Here is a 21128-nt window from a genome sequence, read left to right as displayed (position 1 = left end):
GCGAGAAAAGAAGTGCCAACTACTCTAGGCAGCAAGCCCTGCGAGCTCGGCGGCTCACAGGCGAGAACAACAGTAGCAGCTGGACTAAAGCTACCACCAGCTTCAGCACCGCCCCAAAACCAGCCGAGGGCACGAGTGCATGGTTCGTGCATGCTGTTTTTAGGTTCAGAGGTTAAGAGTATACAGTATTTAGTCATTATCACTGACTCTTTGAGTGTGTTCTAGGGGATCATGTCTGATATGTATTTAAGATCATAGGCTCTGGTAATTTCTACTTTAATTTAGGACTAACTACATAATCCTTGGTGAGAAAGTGAGGTTTCTCTGACAAGTGTGACTAGAGAAATGCCATGGGGAGCACCCAAAGGTGTCCTGACTTGTGACAACATAAAGTACATTCCAGTTAAATAGATAAAAATGCATTTATTTCTAAAATGTGGCTTAACTACACTCACAGTGTGCTAAGCCAGTCTGGGAATGGATCCTGCAGCTCAGAGTCAAACCCGGCCAATGGAGGAGCAGTTGGGGCTCCTAGTTCTGGGCACCAAGATGTCACTCCTGCAGCAACTCAATCTACAGAGTTTTTCTTCAGGTGTTTTTTGTGACGTATGGAGAGTTGTTTTGGATTCCTCTGTACGACAGAGAGGTCCGACCTGGAAGAAGACCGGTAGCCCACATCCTCTGCTTTTATAGGCTTAATGATGTGACCTGGCTTGGTGACAACCTTCGGTGTAGTCAGCTTTTGGAAGGCCCTCTGCGTGTTCCACGTAGATCCTATAGGGGTCTGGATGGTCCTTTCAAATTGCCGATGGTGTGTGAATGGATATGGAAGCACCCGCACCTGGAAAGGAAAGTAGAGTGACTGGTTACGAGCCGGCCTGGGGTGTAGTTGGTAAACTCGAATGGCAACTGGTTGGTAGTTTAGTGCCAGGCCACAGTTCTATGTGGCTGCAGTGAGTGAAGCTACTGAGACATCAAGGAATCCCAAATGCCCCTGTCTAACCTTAAAAGTTCCAATCTGCTTGAGGACATCTGGGAGTGGAAGGGACTAATTGGGATTAGACACCCTGCTGGCTTACCCAACAACCGGAATTGAAATATACGATACTGTGACCACAAGACACGTCTGGGCATTTGTGGGTCCCTGTGAATGCTGTGACCCTCCTACCCTCTTTGAACTCTTAATCCCTTGCTTTCTTCTCCTTGAGACACAGGTTTGACGTTTTAAAGAACCCAGAGGTTGACCATGAATCCTGAACTACACCAGGCTGTGATGCTTAGTTAGCTTCATCCTTTTTGGCATCACAGAATGTCAGAGCTGGAAGGCCCTAGATAATGGCAAAGGTCATCTCCCTTGGCTTCAGAATCTGGCGTAGAGAGGGGAAAGGATTTACCCAAGTAAATTATGAGCAGTGAGGGAGAACGGAACCTAGGGTTCCTTTCCTTGTCTAGTACTCTTCTCCACTCCAAACAGCGCTACCTTCAGACATTTAAACAACAATCTTTAAACACTTCCCCTGAAGGCCAAAGAAGAGGGCGGGGGGGGAATGTAAGCAGAAAAATCAGGAAGTTATAATCAGTAGTCTTTGGAGATGTTCAGTGGAACACCTGAGAAGCTGATACTGCTGGGTGGTCCTGGTGGTAGTGAAGGACACAGATTTTCTTTAGGTTAAGGGAATGTGTTGTCTTAGTGGGGTTGCTGCCTAGATCTGTGCATGTCACATAAAGAGAAAAAAACACCTGGGCAAAATGTTCAGCCTTGGGAGGCTTTTCTTTCTTCCTTCAGCTTGAAGCACACTTTATTCTACTGCATGCTGGGACCTGCAGGCTACAGCTTATTAAAAAGATGAGGAAAATCAGGGAGATTCTTGGAAAACTGTCAGTTTACTGTGACTATTTTTTTTTTAAGACTTTTTATTTATTTATTTGACAGAGACAGCGAGAGAGGGAACACAAGCAGGGGGAGAGGGAGAAGCAGGTCTCCCGTCGAGCGGGGAGCCCGATGCAGGGCTCGATCCCAGGACCCCGGGATCATGACCTGAGCTGAAGGCAGACGCTTAACGACTGAGCCACCCAGGCGCCCCGGTATTTTTTTTTTTTTTAAAGGCAAGACTCCTGATTTTACTGAGGTCCACACTGCTCTTCCTGTCCTGGTGAAGCAGCCTTTTAACCCTTTTTTCTCTCTCTTTTATCCTATAACTGCCTGATCATTGCCTCTTTTGTGGTTATAGATCTGCAACTGGGATTACAATTCAATTTCCGCAGGGATTGGTTCACAAAATAAGAGCAGTAGAGTATTACTGAAATGATCATTTCTTACTTCTCTTTTGTAGCTATTAAATAGTTCCCCCTCTTTTTCAGAAGAAAAACTACAACTCATTTCAATATTATACTGGCTGGGGACAGGTCTCAGGGTCACAGACTTTTAGAATTGAAGGGAACATAAAAGTCATCGAGTCCAGTCTCATTCCTGAGTCCCCTCTACACACACTCATATCCCCAGGGCAACCCATTCTCCCTGTGGAACAGGGGAAAGTTTTTCTTTCTTCCTTTTTTTTTTTTTTAAAAGTGGGCTCCACGCCCAATGTGGGGCTTGAATTCATGACCCTGAGATCAAGAGCCACCTGTTCTATCGACTGAGCCAGCCCCAGAGTTTCTCCTCTAACTGAACTCCCTCCCTGCTTTTCCCTTAACTGCTACTTTATGTGACTGCACTCCACATGACAACCTTCAATATACTTGAAGACCATGATCATGCTCCAGTTTGCTTCTCTCTTGGGTAAATATCCCTGGCTTGTCATTGGACACAATTTTAATTCCACTGGCTGTCCTGAACGAGTACCAGTTTGTCTTCATTTTTCTTAAGATGCAGCTCAAACCTATGGCCTCTCAACATTACCTTGACTACAAATACAAGCCTGAGGAATGGTAATTCTTAGCTTGGTGAGACCTGTCTGCATTGGAATTATCTGGGGTGCTAGCTGAAAACGCAAATTCGGGGGCTTCACCATTGTTGCCAAGATTTTCCTTTAAGCCTCAACCTCTTCCTAGTCAGAAATTAAAACACCAGAATTGATCTGGAATTATTCATCTCAGAGCCAGTCAGTGATAAAGAGAACAGCTTTGATTCTGTGGTCAAGATCACACATCCCTCTTGACCACAGAGCACTAGAATATTCCTTTCAAGCAAGAGAGCTAGGCAGCAAAGGGTTTCTCTCTTCCTCACCTGATGAGCTGCTGCATGGACATTTCGCTTCTCATTGATAATCACATTTGGCAAATTCTTGTCTTTTCTTGGAGGACCCTCAGGGGTTTTAATGAGAAACCTGGAAAGCAGAACAGCAGGACGCCTGACTAAGAGCATTAAGGACTCAGTCAAAAGGGCAGGGAGGAGGCATGAGGGTGAAGTGGGAGAACCTGGTGCACTTCTGACAGGCTTTCTTCCCTGTTCTTACCGGCGTCTCTTCTTGGCACTGGGCTTTAGGCCCATACCACCCCACTCGCCCCAGCCAGGCAGAGTCAGGTCCACGTCCTTTGGCTTACTCGCCTCCACAGCTTCCCTCTTCTCTTTCAAGAAGTCTCTGATGACATCATCCCCGGCAAAAGCTTCCTTTATCATCTGCTTTTGATCTCTCTCCTCTTCATCTTCCTGGGAAAAAACAAGAGTGAGAGCTACAGCTTGCCTTAAGAGCCGTGGGAGAGCCGTGGTGGGAGAGCCGTGGTGGTTCGGGGCAAGAACGCTTGAATTTTGGGTTGTGACATTTTAGCGCCCCCTAGGGGGAAAGCGCTGAACAATTATGGTCTTGCAATCTTAAGGGATCGGTAGGCAATCCTGCTCTAATTTTCTTCTCTCTAGGGTAAATATCCCTAACTCCTTATCATATGACACGACTTTAAACTTTCAGTAAGGAAGCTGCAGCGTGGAGAAAGGGATGGCCTGTGTTAGGAGGAGGAGCTCTAAGTGGCCTGGCCAGAGCATGCATGTCCTCCGACTTACATCCCTGAAAAGACAGGCCCTATAGGGCTCCTCACTCGAGCAGTTTCAATTACTTAGGCAGTCTCGGACCATTTCAGATCCCAGTGAATAGAGTCCAACCTTGGCAATAGCTCAATGACTCACCTTTGAGTTGTCCTGCCTGGGATCTGCTCAGAGCTTTGAGTGCCTCCTTTCCTCTGAGAGCAGTTTTAGAATCGCCCCAGGGAATGTTTGGTGGCTCAGGATTTAAGATGTGGGAGTCTGGGCAGCACTCACATAGTGGTGTCTACTGAACGGTCACCGGGACCAGCCTGGCCCCTTACTGTTCTGGGCCTTTCAACTACTGATATGTGCCCCCAGCACAACAAAACTTCCCTGATTCTACTCTCCTTGCAAGAAGGACACTTTCTGCACCAGCTCGGATCCCCCACAATGGCCCACGCCCCTGGCTCTGCTCACCAACTCCTCTACTGTCATGGGAACTGCCAAAGACTTCACAGAAGGAGATTTTGTGGTCAGGAGGTTCTGTAGATCAATCATTTGCTCCTTCCTTTTCTTTTCCTTGGGAGCATCAGGCTGATTATCTGGGTTCCTCTCCGACTGCTGCCCTTCCCCCACAGGCCTGGGGACCTCTTTATTTTGAAAACATCCTTCTTTGCCCAGCTCTTCTAGCTCCTCCAGAGTGTGTGCTCTCTCTGGCCTCTGCAACAACAGGGGCTCCTCTTCTGCCTCGGTAGGTTCCTCTCTCTGGACTGCCAGAACTGTCCTCACGGAACTCACGTTCTGCTTTCCAGACTGCTGGCTTTCCTTGTTGAGTTTCTGAGACAGTGCCCTCAGTTCAGACAGCACCTCCTGGCTGCTAGAACCTGGGGAAAGAAAGGAAAGCGGTCAGAAAAGGAGGCTGGAAGTTGCCTTGCCAAGGAGCATTTACTGAGCACACTCGACGAGCATTTAGGTGCTCCCATTCATGGGGCTCGGCACCACAGGGAAGAGAGGATTCCCTTCGCTAGATCTTTTGGAGAGTTCACTATCATTGCCTATCAAGTAGCATGCAATAGAGGTTAGTAGTTAAAAGCAGCATGTTGGGAAGCAGATGTCCCGGGTCCTAGTCCCAGCTATGTCAGTGACTCACTGCCTAACTGGAACTGTGGCTTAATTTCCCCCTGCAGTAAACCCCGCTTGGAGAGTTGGCCCCAAGTCCCAAATTTAAAAAAAAAAAAAAAAGCCGTTTTAACAGGTAGCCTCTGAATGCAACGTCACTGTAATTTATTATTTGTAATTTATAAAAATGTGATTTACCATTTGTAATTTACGCTGTCATTTCCTCTTTGTCCCAACCAAATCCAGCACTGTTTTATCTGAAAGCAGCATTTCATAATCTGCTGTGGCCAAGTCAGGTTGCTTGGCATTTTCTAGTCACCGGCAACATCTGAGCAAATACCACTAGGCTCTGAGAGCCCTGAGGGAAATATGGCAGGGACATACGTCTAAACTCTTCTTTGTTTGACTCGAGTTGCCTCCATTCCCAAGTTTATCCATTCTATTCCCTAGCTTTGGCCTGAAGCCTCTGAGAAGCTACTTAAATCTGCCCTTTGGACACATGTATATTTTTTCCATAAGGATCAAGGTCCTTGGCTCATTTTATTTGGGGCCCACAACTTCCCACTATTTTAGGATGCTATTTGCCTGAAGACTTGGAAACATTCTATTAATTTTTCATCCAAGGAAATCCAAATCCACCTTTCATACCACACAACCAACTGCTCTATACTTTTAGCAAGAGGATCAGCTTTTGAGGAAGCTCAGGACCATATGGCTGGTGTCCTGGGGTCGTATAAAGACTGCCCCCATGATCTTGGCCTGCGGTGGTGCTTTCCAAAGGCCTCTTGGAAGTGACTGCTTGTAACTATTAATCCCAGAACTCTCCAGCTGAGAACCCTAAGTAAAGGTCCTATGATACATTCTAAACGACAGCTCTTTCAAAATACTGTTTTACATGGAAAAACAGATTCTTGCCATCATCTGAATGCATTATTTTTATAGGAAATAAAATCAGACCCAAGAATCTGCCCAGATAGCCAAGTGATTTCTAAATGTAGTTTCCTGAGCAGACTTTCTCCCCAGAATGGGAGCTTTCTGACCTGTCTCAAGGGTGCTAAGGTTGTTAATATGAAATCTCTTGAAAATAACAGAAAATATAATACACAAATCGAGTGTGAGCATGGGGTGACAATTCTAATTTGCCACGTAGCCTGTGGAGTCCTTCATTCCTGTCAAGAAAGTCTTATCCCACATTCGCACATATCAACCGACATCGTGAAGTGCTAAAAATGCCACTCCTACTTTACAAACAAAACCGGAAACGGCAGCAGTAATTCGAAGAAATTTCATAATGCCTCAAAATCTGCCTGTGTCTGTGGGTACGAACGGCCTTTCGGACTTGCCGTGCTACCACATGCAGTTGGGTCTGGTTTGTGGGCACCAGTCATGTTAGCTCCTGCCCTTACCTCAAGGATGGAGAGGTTCTGTCTCTGATGACCATAGGCCCTCAAGAGCAGAAAACATATCCGAATACACCTTGTACAGCCATGCAGATGACTGTGTATTAAATGCCTTTGAAGAAAAACGGTTATTATGAATCTGTCTTCTCTTCAGGGACCCACGGCATTCTCTGGAAAGTCCCGAGAGCCGAATCACTCAGCAGCCGTGTGCGTGGACAGTTTGCCTCTCTCGGTCCGTCCACAGCACTAGCACTGGGCAGCTCTTCAGTCCAGTCCACCACAACTCACCTTTTGGCTCTTGTCTGCTCACCAGCTCGGCGTCCTGGTTGAGCCCAGACTTTTTCCGAAGTGATCGCCTTTCCTCGAATTCATTCAACAAAATTTCTTCCTCTGCCCCTGGTCTTTCTTCTTCCTCATTCTCAGAAGCCTCGTGGGCCACAGGCTCCGGAAGTTGCTCAGGGTCCTGGACTTTGATCTCTTTTGTGCCTCTGGAGTGATTCCTGAGCATCCACGGGTTCGGTCCATTGGCATCCATCTGGATCTCATTCACTGCATCAGGGACAAGTTCACCCTCTTCCTCCACACCTTCCTCCTCTTCCTCACTGTCGGAGGCCACCTGGAGCTTCTGCGTCAGTTCTTTGTTCCTGGCCAATTGTTCCTGCATAGCCTGGCGAGCCTGGAGGAAGGAGTCACAGCACGAGTGCCTTGTCATTAGTGACTGCAACGACACCTTGCCTGGTTCATTTCGTAAAGCTGCCTCCTCTCAATTTGACTTAAGTATTTCTTACCAGTACCTACTGTTTAAACTGCACATATACCACTGTGTTAACGGCTATGGAATAATATGGGAGACAAATTCTTTGTCCTCAAGGAAATCAACACGTGAAACAAGGTTAAAAAAAAAAAAAAAAAAAAAAAAAAAAAAAAGCTCCTCTCCCCTTTAACTGGACTTGCCTTCAATGCTGTTTCCCTTTCATCTCTCCTTTTCCACCTTGTTCCTGGTTCTTTTCCTCTCTGCCTTAGAGATTTTCTGATGCCTTTTTAGAATCCTGGTTTTCCATTCTTCCTCAGGGCTCTTCCCCAACTCTGCTTCTGCTAGCATCCTTATGGACTGATTTTCCTTTCTGTCCTCCAATTCCATCTCTTCTCTCACCCCGATGATCTCTTACCTCCAGGTCATATTTGGCCATAATTGCCTTTGACTTGGCCCATTTCCCACTGTTCTGGTGCTTAAGGCTCATTCGCTCCTGGAAAGAAAGGGCAGAGTGAGATTCTTACCACTTTCTGGGGGAAAGCCGGTTCAAGGGGTTGGGGGGCAAGAGGCAGCCTCACCATCATTCTGGCCTTTTCAATTTTTTCCAGTTCTTCCAATGCTGCGGTAGGATTAACCTTCCGCAGCTTCTCAAACTCTTTGAGGGCTTTCCTGGCCTTTCCTTTCTTCAGAACCTTGTGATACCTATAGAGTGAGAGGGCAGAGATTTAGCTGAAACACTGATGCCACACACAAAAGTGTCCCCGCTCCCCAAGGGGTTTCCCTATGCAGGGGCTAGAAAGGACATCACAGAGCTGGCTGACTACAGGGAACCAGTTTGGGACCTGAGAGGTCTGGCAAGCCTCTCCGTCCCTGCAGCCCCCAGGGGCACACCTCTGCAGGGCAAAGAGTCCCCTCTGCTTCTAGAGCGCAAGGCAAGAGTAGAAGTTCCAAAGAGGCAAAAAGGCAGGAAGGAAGCCCTACTGGCCTCAACAGCTGTAGAATTCAGAGCTCATTCTGCAGAACCACTCCGTGATGTCCTGGAAGGGAGAGAAAGTAATTGAACAGTCCTCTTTTTAGCAAAACCAAGATTGAAAGCCAAAGCCAGAGGAGAGGGCACTACCGAAGCAGGCAAAACTATGAGGTTGGACTGAGAAAAAAAAAATGCTAGTCACTCCTATTTGGGACCTCTTCCACATGACCCCAGCTGCTACGTCAAAGGCTCTTTCCTATGGACTCATGATTAGCCACATCACTTTCTTCCAGGGCACCCATGGCCACTTCAATAGGGGCCTCCTTACTTTTTGCTCTTGATTTTCTTTTCTCTTCGAGCCCTGGCTTCATAGTAGGACTGCAGGGCCCGGGCCCTCTGAAGCTCTGCTCGGCGCACCTTAGCCTACAATGAATGACATTCACAGTGACTCCTGGGCTTGAGGGCAAATACTGGGAGGAACAGAACATGTCTGGATATATCAAAGGGCCTGTTACACTTACGTCTTCCAGGCTCATTGCTTTGAGAGAGGCCTTTTCCACTGGAGTCAGTAAAGGGTCCGTCACTGGCTGCTTGTTCTTATGGAGGAGGTTAAAAACTTCCTGCTCCAGGGGAGTTCTTGCCTTAAGGAGGGAAGAGAACATTCTAAGTCGTAAGCCATGCTCCTGGCGTCCCTGTTTACAATCCTATGACCATCTACTTTATAATACTATAATGGGAATCACAAACTGGAAAGGATTGGCTGTTACAGTAAGAGAAAGGGTTTCAGTCTCGCTGTTCAGCGGTGTAGATAAAACCTCATTTTCTTCCGATTTAAGACAACTTCAGCAAGGGGATTCTAAAACTACTCTCTAATATTACTGAGGGGATCACTCTGTTCAGATTACCAAAATATGTAAAACAGAATACCATTCTCTTAAATATCAAAGCAGGATGCCCTTAAGGTAAATGCTGGCAGGACGGAGGGACAGCAGTACCAAACTGTCAGTTCTGATAGTGGCAAAACAAAATGGTCCCTGTATTACGTATATTTGAAGTACGTATGTGTATTATTGTTAAGTTAGGAATTGAAGACTTGGGGGCGCCTGGCTGGCTCAGTAGGTTAAGCTTCTGCCTTCGGCTCAGGTCATGATCTCAGGGTTCTGGGATGGAGCCCCACATCAGGCTCCCTGCTCTGCGGGGAGTCTGCTTCTCCCTCTGCCCTAACCCTGCTCATGCTCACTCTCGCTATCTCTTGCTCTCAAATAAATATTTTTTAAAAAAAGGAATTTAAGATTCTTACAAGCCTTTTTTTTTTTTTTAAAGATTTTATTTATTTATTTGACAGAGATACAGCGAGAGAGGGAACACAAGCAGGGGGAGAGGGAGAGGGAGAAGCAGGCCTCCCGCGGAGCAGGGAGCCCGATGCGGGGCTCGATCCCAGGACCCTGGGATCATGACCTGAGCCGAAGGCAGACGCTTAACGACTGAGCCACCCAGGCGCCCCTCTAGTCATTTTTTAAAAGTTTTTTTCTCAATCCTTTTTTTTAAAGATTTATTTTATTTTATTTATCTGTCAGAGAGAGAGTGAGAGAGCGCAAGCAGAGGGAGCGGCAGGCAGAGGGAAAAGCAGGCTCCCTGCTGAATAAGGAGCCCGATGTGGGACTTGATCCCAGGACCCTGGGATTGTGACCTGAGCTGAAGGCAGATGCTTAACGACTGAGCCACCCAGGCATCCCAACTCTAGTCATTTTCTAATTTTGGTTCCTATCCCTTAGTTTCCATTTAACTTTGCATGCTACGTAGTCTATATATATGAAATGAATGGACTGAACCAGTTACTTCACATGTCAACAAAAGACGCTGTTTACTCCTTGACTGATACTGTGTAGATGGTTAAAATAATCAGGCTGATCATGCCATGGTCCACTTTGGCAAGGCACAAAGATAGCCCTAGGCAACAGAGCCAGTTTCAAACCTCACACATGTATTATATGAGGTTTTCTTCAACAGCCATATACATCATGGTGGGTATTAACAAATATCTGGACAAATGCATAAACACAGATCACCACAAGTTACACGGCGCTATTGATTTAACCATAAACCTATTCTACTGAATGGTAAAGGTGCATGTTCTTCCATTTTTAGTATTTGCAGTAGTGATCAATCACAGGCTACAAAATGATTTATATTACAATGTTGTAATCTACCTCCAATTCAATTTACAAACATTTATTGATTGCAGCTACATTCCAGGTACTTGTGCAGGGTGCTAGGAATACACAATTGATTAAGATTGTTCCTGTCCTCATAGAGCTCAGAGCCTTTCAGAGGGAAGAGACACAGGTACCACTGGCAACATAATGGGTCACATATTAATCCATCGGAGCGATCACAAAGGAAGTGAACAATAATTTTGATTAGGAGGTGGGTTATGCTTGGGGAAGGACTTTTTGAATTAGGCTTTGAGGCATTAAGTACAATTCTGTAAGGGCGGGGGGGATGGAGATGAGTGTAAATAAAAACACATATATGGAGAGATATGTAAGGGAAAATGTTTTGTCCAGCGTAGCTAAAACACGAGGCACTTCTGTCTTGTTCTATAAGTAAAGAGCCTTTTGAAGGATTTTAAGCAGGAGACACTCAGTTTTGTGTTTTGGAAAAAAAATCCTGGCGCTCATGTAAGGGTTTATATGTAAAGTGCCAAATGACAGGTGAAAATGAGAAGACGAACCAGGGATCTGAGAGCTATTACAGAGAAAATTTACAGGAGTAGCCCACCATGTGGGCTGGGGAGGGGTAGCAGTTAAGGGGGGAGGAGCGGGAGAAGGGGGAAGAAGAATCAGATGGCTGAGGTTTCCAACCTAAGGGACCAGGGTAGGGAGTTATACTGTTGACTGAGTTACAGAATGAAGGAAAATGCCAAGTTTACTTTGTTGTGTGTGAAGTTTAAGTTGCATATGGGAGATCCAGGCGAGGCCTGCTGGTCATATGGAATATGGGACTGGAGCTCAGAAGAAGGCATCTAGAGTGATCTGTAGTATATACGGGTGATAGCCAAAAGCTATGGAATTTACAGAGCAATAATAAAAAGAACTAAGGAAAAGTCAGATAGATTAAAAAAAAAAATCAGACTATGTCATCACAAAAGCCAAGGGAGGAGAGTTTTTTTTTTTTTTTTTTTTAACCAATGTGATGTGTCAGTAGCGTCCAATAGGCTGAAGCCTCAGAGGGCCTAGGATTTGGCGATTCAGAGGCCTCTCACTAATACCCTCTGAGAGAAGATTCAGTAGGGTAGTAGGGAAAGAAGGTAAGAGTACAGAGGCAGCAGTGGAGACAGCTCTTCCCAAAGCAAATTCCTCATCAACTAACAAGATTTACTTTATTTTTTTTTAAGTTTAAAATTAAATTTATTTGCTTTTCGTTTGTACACTCTGGGTTAGAGTAAGTCAAAGAGGTTTCTTTACTGTCTTCTCATAGCCTTTTATTTATTTATTTATTTATTTTTAAAGATTTTTTTTTTTTTATTTGAGAGAGAATGAGAGACCGAGAGCACGAGAGGGAAGAAGATCAGAGGGAGAAGCAGACCCCCCTGCTGAGCAGGGAGCCCAATGTGGGACTCGATCCCGGGACTCCAGGATCATGACCTGAGCCGAAGGCAGTCGCCTAACCAACTGAGCCACCCAGGCGCCCCTTCTCATAGCCTTTTAAATGCTAGTGTATATTATGAACTGCCAATTTCCAGCAAGGGCATGCAACATTTTCTAGCAACAGAACCCCACCTTTTTGAGGGCGTATTGAGAAACTAGGGTTTTGAGGAGAACACTTTGGGTAACGCTAGTGTAGGCTGCTAGGGGCTGGGAAGGTACCTTACATCATTTCTAGCACTTTGCAGTTTACAAATGCTTTCTCATGCATTATCCCATTTAAATCTTCTTGGAGTGAAATGGGATTTTCAGAAGCTGGGCCAAAACTATAGTGCAGACTTTTTGGATTCTTAATCTCTGGAGTCCTTGGTACTTTGCATTCTAGGTTATAAGAAGAGAACTCAGTTGCTAACCAGAAAGCATGCCCTGACCTAAGCATTTCTTTACTGCTCTGTGCCATACTGGCCTAATTTCTCAAAAATGGATCTTAGAGGGCGCCTGGGTAGCTCAGCTGGTTAAGCGTCCCAGGGTCCTGGGATCGAGTCCCACATCAGGCTCCCTGCTCAGTGGGGAGTCTGCTTCTCCCTCTGCCCATACCCCTGCCCATATCCCTGCTCATGTGCATGCACACGTGCTCTCTCACTCCCTCTCTCTCGCAAAAATAAATAAATGAAATCTTTAAAAAAATGAATCTTAGAATAAATGGTAGATTCATGTATAGCATTTGGTGGGGGGGGGGGCTCCACTCTGTCTTGCACAGTGGTTCTGGAGAGCAAAGGTTGTACCATTCTTAATGTAACTTACTCCTCCATCATCTCATGTTTAATAACCAACTAGGCATTTTCCAGCTATTTCCAAGATGACACTGTCATTTGGAAAAAGCAAGGTGCAGAAGAATGTGTAGTAGCGTGCTACTACTCTTTTGATTAAAAAAACGAGGTAAACACAAATATAGCAATGAAACTCTCAGGTTAACAACAACAAAAAAACTTACAAAAGTGGTTATTTCCGAGTGAGTATGGGGGTAAAAATGAGCAGATGGGGGACAGAGGTGGGGTCAGGCTTTTTACAATATATCTTCTATACTTTTTATTTTTGAATCCTACAAATTGTATTACCTCCTAATTTTTTTTCCTAAAGTCTCCCTTCCATCCTGCAGCCACACTTTAAACCTGATCTCTTTTTCTTGTGGAAAAGGAAGCATCCTAGAAAGAGAATGGTAGTGACTTCAACAACAATATCTGAAACAGAGCTTATCCCCATAATAAGCAATGGCTTGCTCAGTGTCTAGCTACGGCAGCAAGCCATGTTTACTTTGATTAGCGTTAATTAGCTCAACTTCCTGACAAATAGAACACTATTATTTCTGGATTCTTAGGAAGCAGACAAGAAGCATAAAGAGGGCATCTATCCATAGTTTGGGCACTGCTGTTTTTCACCATTCCTACTTAAGACAGAATATCCCATTACAAACTCCATAAGCAATGGCGTATTGGAAAAGGAAGTCTAATTGTTCGGAAATTGTTCACAGACTAAAAATTGAGACTTTGGGGACGAACACAGGATTACCAACAAGGGCATAACTACCGTTCCACCCCCAGTCCCATCATTTCATAAAAGAAAAGCTATTTTAATGCTATTAAAATGGAAAGCATAGCCTCATAGTAAAGAAGAGCTGGTTAACTTTATATCCGCCATACTCACAATTATCTTTTTTAGTTCAGATGAATACAAAATTTGCCAGGGATTAGTGTCTGGACAACCCAGCTCTAAGATAACTTTTTTATTTTCTGCAGCTCAGAGTCATAATGAGCTACTTGCTAAATTTCTAGTCATGACTCATGATACATTATTTGTTAATGTGGTAGTCCTTTAAAAGCAAACTGGTTCTACTGCTCAGATGTCATCCTACTACGGCTCAGTAATGCTGCTGAGTTCCTGATTTTCCCCAGATCAGAATGCAGCTTTAAAAACTGGGGTATGAAAAAGAAAACAGGACTCTGTTCCCTCTCTACTGGCAAAGATGCTTTCACACAAAAACATGGACATAACCATGTGCTGTGTGCTTACAATTGGGTGAAGGGTGACTATAGAGCAATTCTGGCTATTGCATGACTGACCATGAGTCTTGCTGTCCCCTCTCTCCCTTCCTTGACTGCTAAAGACTGCAGCCGGGGTCTTGGCTTACCAGGTCCAATCCCATCAATCTCACCTGCCAAGGTGCAGTTTCCTGGTGGGGCACTCACCTTCCAGCCACTGAGCACATGTTCGATGGGAGCAAAGACTGACTGCTCTTTCTTCAGGGGAAAAACCAGCTGCTCTGCTTGCCGGTTCTTCAGGACAATGGGATCCCATTTGGAGAGGGCTTGTGAGGTTTTATTGAATGCCACTTCTCTGTGAATCTGAAACAGGCAAAGTACACGAAAGGAAAGAGCCACAAAATTAAGCACTGAACTCAAAGGACCAGCAGGGAATCAGGGGCCAATGTTTCTCAGCCCAAGAGTCAGTATGCTAGAGAGTAGCTCTTGCTTACTTCTCAGGACGCAGTCCCTCTGAGGTGCGTTTTAATCTTTTCCATGGCAATCACAATTTCCCCCTCTCCCCATGTTCCAGGCTTCCCCCCACCTTCCCTTCGTACCCTATTTTTCCTTGTCAGTCCGCTTTCTTCCCCTTAATAGACCACTTTCTCTACAACTCACCCGCTCAACCTCTTCTTTGTTAAGGGGTAACTCCACAGTCTTCTTTGATTTGACTCTATTCAGTTGCTTTTTCACAGTGGCCAGTGAGGATGAAGTTTTAACAGGCCCAAGTAGATCTGAAAGGACTAGCTTTTCTCCTGATCCTGCAGAAAGGCCAAACTTTCTGGTCAGACTGAGAAGTGAGGCAAAAATCTCAATATAACATACGGAGACACCTCAGTAGAAAATGCTGGTAGACAGGCCAATGTGTAGGGAGGAAGCAGGAATAATTCTCTTACTTTAACCGCCATAGTGACACCATCGCTTTCCTACATTCCCAAATGTGTTGAAGGGTGGAAGAGAGGAGAAAATTATTTATTTTAAAAAGTCATTTGCGGGACGCCTGGGTGGCTCAGTCGGTTAAGCGTCTGCCTTCAGCTCAGGTCATGATCCCAGGGTCCTGGGATCGAGTCCCGCATCGGGCTCCCTGCTCCGCGGGTGCGGGTCTGCCTCTGCCTCTCTCTCTCTCATGAATAAATAAATAAAATCTTTAAAAAAAAAAGTCATTTGCTTTTCTCTTGGTCTTTCTGTTTCTACTTTTGCCTCACTGCACTTCATTCTTCACACAGCAGCCAAAGTGGTATTTTGAAACTATAAATCACAGCATGTCAGGATCCTGCTGAAAATCCTCCAGTGGCTCCCCTTTATACTTGGAATCACATCATTCTAAAGGACACAGCCCAGCCAAACTAAAGCAGCCACTCAGTCACTTTACTGCACCACCAGGTTTTAATCCTTATTATCTCCCCACTTGATCTTCCTTTAGAATGTTAGACTCCATGAAGCGTTTCTCCCATCTTATTCTTCATTGTAGCCCCAGTATCTATTAAACTGTCCTGAAACTGATACATAGTAGAAACATAAGTATTTGTTGAATGAATAAGCTTGAAGAATACACTGTTATTTGTTCTGAGGAGTTACATTAGTGGTTACTAGAAGCCTGTAACTCATTGGAGCTGCCTAAATTGTGAATATGGTGAAAAAGATACGGCATCTAGACTTCGTATCAGGTTAAAATCCCAACTCTGCAATTTATTAGATCATGTATTCACATTAGGGGTGATTATCACTCACCCACTCAAGGGATGAAAATTGGTTCTGGAGGTGGGGGAGCGGTGAAAAAAAAAATCTTTTTTTTTTAAATTTTTTTTTTAAAGATTTTTATTTATTTATTTGACAAAGAGAGACACAGTGAGAGAGGGAACACAAGCAGGGGGAGTGGGAGAGAGAGAAGCAGGCTCCCCGCGGAGCAGGGAGCCCGATGCGGAGCTTGATTCCAGGACCCTGGGATCATGACCTGAGCCAAAGGCAGACGCTTAACGACTGAGCCACCCAGGCGCCCCCCCCCCAAAAATCTTAAGATATTCCCAACTTCTGGTGTTCCTCCAAAGCTCAACTCTATCCAACAAAAATCTTATTCCTTGTTATCTGATTTCCTGGCTGTGGGGGTGGGAGTGGGGAGGGGGAGAGGCAATGAAAAAAAAAAAGTCTAAAAAGGCTTCTCAGGGAACAATACAGAAAAGAGGTTGAGAAACATTGTACTAGGAGAAGGCCCTTGAGTAAGTAACTTGACTTTTTTTTTTTTTTTTTTAAGATTTTATTTATTTGCGAGAGAGAGAATGAGAGACAGAGAGCATGAGAGGCGGGAGGGTCAGAGGGAGAAGCAGACTCCCTGCTGAGCAGGGAGCCTGATGTGGGACTCGATCCCGGGACTCCAGGATCATGACCTGAGCCGAAGGCAGTCGCTTAACCAACTGAGCCACCCAGGCGCCCCAGTAACTTGACTTCTTGAGCTCCAGCAGATTATCTGCCTGTCCAAACTCAAAGCACTGTAAGAACTGAAATAAAAATAAAATCGTGAATGTGATTAAGCTAGTGAGAGGTAGCTGCCTTCATTCATGTCCCTGTACCCTAGAAGTAGCTCATTGGTGGGAGACCTTGACTGTGGCCTTTAAGGCTTTCTTCTAGAAATGGAAGAAACTCAAGGGCATCTGACTGTCTTTCTTCACCCACTCACAGTTAAGTATTTATGGTATGATCCATTAACCATATCAAAAACAGTTCCAGGGGGGTGGGGGTGAAGTGACCATTATGCTTTTAACTCCATAAGCTCCACGAACAGATTGCTTCCTTTGTTAACTTACCTTCAGAAGTGACATTGAACTCTGACACCTTCAGACTAGCTTCAGATCTTTCAGCCAATTTCCTCCTGAAATTAGGCAAAGCAGAATATAGTACATTTCCCCACGTTTTGCTGGGGAAAGCACTTCTCTTTTCAAACAAGGCTTTGGTTTCAGGTATTTCTCTTCTAGAATCAGGTTTTGTCACAAAGAAACCAGGAAATCTGTTCCTAACCTGGACTTGGTTGTCTAACCATCTCTTAATGTAGACTCAGCCACTCAAAAACACAAGGCAATATGAGGTAGGCATAGCAGAAAAGGTACTGGACTTGGATTCAAACATACCTAGATCTGAATCCTGGATCTGCCACTTATGAGCAGAATGACTTTGGAGCAAGTCAATTAACTTTTCTAACGGAGATAAGTAGTTCCTAGTCAATGCTTCAAAAGACTATAATTATGGATTAAGAATTCAAATGCACAAAGGCCTAACACAATAACTGCTAAACAATTACATAATGCTTATTATATGCTGGGCATTGGTTTAAGATCTTTATGCTTATTAACTCATTTAAATGTCATGATGACCCTCTGAGGTAGGTAATGTTATTAATCTTATTTTCTAGTTGAAGAAATTTAGGTGCAGAGAGGATAAAAATTTGCCTACACAGTGTGTCTCTAAAGTATGTGCTCTTAATAATGATGCTGACACTTGTGTTTTCATTGTCTTAGGCACTCAATAAATGTTTTTTTTTTTTAGATTTTATTTATTTAAAGATTTTTATTTATTTACTTGAGAGATAGAGAGAGCATGCGGCAGGAGCACAGCAAGCAGGGGAGGAGTAGAGGGAGAGGGACAAGCAGACTCTGCGCTGAGTGCAGAGCCCAACTCATGCTTGATCCCAGGACCCTGAGATCATGACCTGAGCTGAAACTAGGAGTCAGATGCTCAAATGACTGAGCAAGCCAGGAGCCCCAGCACTCAATGTTAGTTGCAGATCTGTCTCATGGAATCAGCTATAATTATAACCTGTTCAAATGGACGGGAGTGTTACCTATTCTTTCCATCAAGGGAACTGATTGCTTCCAGAAGCTTTTGATGCTTTCTCTCTCCATCAATGTCCCCCTAGACACAGAAAAGGAAAAACCATCAGAATAAGGGAAAGGAAGAGACAGCATGGAAATCTCTTGTTCTTTTGGTCAGTGGAGGATTGGGGAATCAGATGAGGTCTAGTGTGCAGGCATTCAAGCTCAAACAAAGAACAGCTTCAAGAGCCAAACTTCCTCATAAAGACCATAGTGCCTAGTGATCCGTAGCTAATGTCATGCCTCTCTCTTAATCAGTCTTGAGAAGAAAAGTGCTATGAGAATGTCTCTGTATAGAATATATAGCATGATCTGACACAGAAACATTCACATTAAAAAAACACAAACTTTCAGTAGTTTTGTCAAGAGAATAAAGAGTTGGAATTCCTATAGCATTTGATGGCGAGCCAGCTTAATTACGTATATGTGTATTTCAGTCAGACACAGACAGTCCATTACTTATGATGGTTTGACTTACAATTTTTTGACTTTATGATGGTGAGAAAGTGACAGGTGTTTAGTACAAACTGTATTTCAAATGTGAATTTTGATCTTTTCCCAGGCTGGCAACATGGGATATGATTCTTGTGATGCTGGGCAGTGGCAGTGAGCTGCAGCTCCTGTCAACCACACAATCATCAGGGTAAATAACTGATACACTTAGAACCATTCTACACCCACACAACCATTCTGGTTTTTATTTTCAGTACAGTAGTCAATATATTACATGAGATATTCACCACTTTATTCTAAAATAGACATTGTGTTAGATGATTTTGCCCAACTGCAGGCTAATGTAAGTGTTCAGAGCAAGTTTAAGGTGGGCTAGGCTAAGTTATGATGTTCAGTAGTTAGGGGCATTAAATGCATTTTCAATTTATAATATTTTCAATTTATGATGGGTTTATCAGATGTAATGCCATCTTAAATTGAGGAAGATTTGTAATTAAATACCTCTACAAAAATCCAAACTTGGGTAATAGGGAAATCATATAATGAAGATCATGTGTTTTGGTCTTATATACTCAACTATACTTAGGCAACTTGAAAACAGTGTATCTTATACAGTCTTCAAATTCCCATAGCACTTAATACAATATCTTATACATGAAACACTAAATGACTATTTGTAATTTATTTGCAAGACCTGAAAAAAATATAAACAATGTTGCCACCATTTTTCTGTCGAGTAACTGTGAGGCAGAAGGGGAACCAGAGAAGGCAGTTTAGCAGCTGTCACCCACCTCATCTTCACTGGGGCTCAAGGGGTCGTCTTTGGACAAATCTTCTAGTTCTTCCTGTTGGCTTAAAGCCAGAAGGCTGTTAAAGGAGATAAAAGAGAAATATTATCAATTGAAATAACTTCTATTACAACAATCTCTAAAACATAACTTCGGTATTTAAGCACAGAATGGTCCTATCCCCTGGAAGAGGTACAAACCAAGCAATGTGGACACTTAAGAGATTTGTCAAGACATTAAATTTAGAATGAAGTCAGGCATCATCCCCATGGGGTAAGCAGTGGGTGGTAACACCCCTACAGAATTGCATGGAATGAAAAAGAGCTAACCCTCTTCAGTTACTGGTACTGAATTTTCCACTGACCTCCGGGAGGCTGTAAAAATGTTAAGACTCTAGGTAAGGAAAAAAAAAAAAAAGACTCTAGGTAAGGTGACAGAAGGCACTGTTGCTGGCCCTTGAGGCAAGGCAGTTTCACCATTAATATTTCTAAGCATCCTCCAAATGGAAGACACCTTTATAGGTGCAGCTTACTCAAAAGTGACATGTCGATCATTTGTTCCCAGGAATGGGGAAAGGGGGAATTGGACGAAAGCAGCTGAGTTAACAGTTTTTCCTGGGGCCTTCTCGGCAAAGTAGGTACTTAACTAAGGAGACTGGTACCCTGAACCAAGTTATAGATTCTATTACCTAACAGTATGTACCAATCTTTACAAGGCAACCATTACAACCATTACATTTACAAGGCATCCAAGATAAGGGGAATTTATAACGCAGGAACTCCCGACACCGAGAGTCGGAACGCGCTTCGGCAGCAGCAAAGGGAGTCACGTGATGAGGAAAGTGCAACAAATTAGCTGGAGAGGGAGAGGCCGCATCAGGACCAATAGGGATGAGGCTAAAAAGCTGGGGAGCGGAGGGAGTGAATTAAATTAAATCAGAAGGACTTTTCAAGGATGTTATCGCGGAAATTGTAATGAATGGTGAGGTCTTGGAAGCGGAACAACTGTCGTCTGTTAAAAGGCGGCTTCCATTCCTCAAAAGCCGGGGGACCCGGCCCCAATGACACCCAGGCCCCCCGCTCCGATCTTTATCCCTCACCTTTCCGCAGCCCGGACCACGTTCATCTCGGCAGCCTGTCTCTCACATGGGCCACAAGCGGAAGCCGAAAGGAAATCAATTTCCGTGCCGGCCGCAAAGCAATTTCTGCTTCCGCCAATCACGCGCTGCGTGTCGCGTCACTTCCGCCCCGCCCCAAGGCTTGCAAGAAACTGGAGACGCTTCGGGAGGGGCCTGCAGGAGTCCCGGACACTGGAGTTTAAAGCCTGTCAGCGGGCGGAGCTTCGCTCCCCCAACCTCCCCGTCATCTCTGGTTCGCGCTCCCGGCTCGTGGTTTCCTCGTGGCCCAAGGTGGGTGAGCTTAGGGCGAGGGCGCTGCGCTGTCGGGGACCGGCCGAGCCTTGGTTGTCGCTGCCTGATCTGAAAGGAAAGGCTCCCGCGCCCGTCCGTGTTCCACAGAGTCCTGAGAGTCCGGCACCGGCCAGCTCGAGGCTTTCTCGAACGCCAGTGAAGTGGCCAGCATTGTGCTAGCCCCCGAGATTCGGCGGTGAACGAAGCAAGTTTCCTCCCCTCGGAAGGAAAAATCCCCTTTCGTCTTGTGTCCCCTTGTAATTGCAGCTCCAGGTTCCTCCTACCGTAGGTAACAGAGGTTCTTCCAAGAATGGGCTGTGTTGGTGGCTGCAACATCCTCACCTCCCATCAACTGTTAAGACTTTTTTTTTTTTATTAAAAAGCAGAAAAATAACATACGAAAACGTTCTTGCCATCTCTTTTAAGCCACTTCCATTTTGCTTTTGCCCCACTATTCCACTGAAACTGCTCTGAACAAGATCCTCAGTGACACCCTAGGTTGCTAAATAAAACAGACACTTCTCACTCAGTCTTTGTCCTCCCAGAACTTTGTGTGGTATTTGATACTGTTGGTTTGTTTTCTTATTCATATTCAGGAAATGTTTTTGACCATTTACTATGTGCCAGGGGGAACACTGGTGCACAAAACAGACATGTTCCATGGCTTCATACGACTGACTTTCTAGA

The 21128-nt window shown here is 44.7% G+C and overlaps 1 protein-coding gene across 1 annotated transcript; it reads right to left on the bottom strand.

Annotated features, from left to right (window-relative positions):
- Positions 1-403: 403 nt before the first annotated feature.
- UTP14A (UTP14A small subunit processome component) lies at positions 404-20224 on the bottom strand. Its single transcript, XM_035008470.1, has 15 exons — positions 20133-20224; positions 19037-19112; positions 17762-17832; positions 16731-16795; positions 14548-14690; positions 14095-14250; positions 8723-8842; positions 8530-8624; positions 7810-7933; positions 7647-7724; positions 6766-7153; positions 4436-4842; positions 3456-3649; positions 3227-3326; positions 404-841 (listed from the first exon to the last, which is right to left on the bottom strand). Exons 1-15 carry the CDS (start codon positions 20156-20158, stop codon positions 569-571), a joined length of 2316 nt encoding a protein of 771 aa, XP_034864361.1. The 5' UTR covers positions 20159-20224; the 3' UTR covers positions 404-568.
- Positions 20225-21128: the final 904 nt, after the last annotated feature.

This window comes from Mirounga leonina, unplaced genomic scaffold, assembly GCF_011800145.1.
Source record: "Mirounga leonina isolate KUSES-001 unplaced genomic scaffold, KU_Mleo_1.0 Mir_101664, whole genome shotgun sequence".
In the NCBI taxonomy this organism is placed as follows: domain Eukaryota; kingdom Metazoa; phylum Chordata; class Mammalia; order Carnivora; family Phocidae; genus Mirounga; species Mirounga leonina.
Note: the sequence above shows the minus strand (reverse complement) of the source record. Positions and strands in the feature narration are given on the sequence as shown.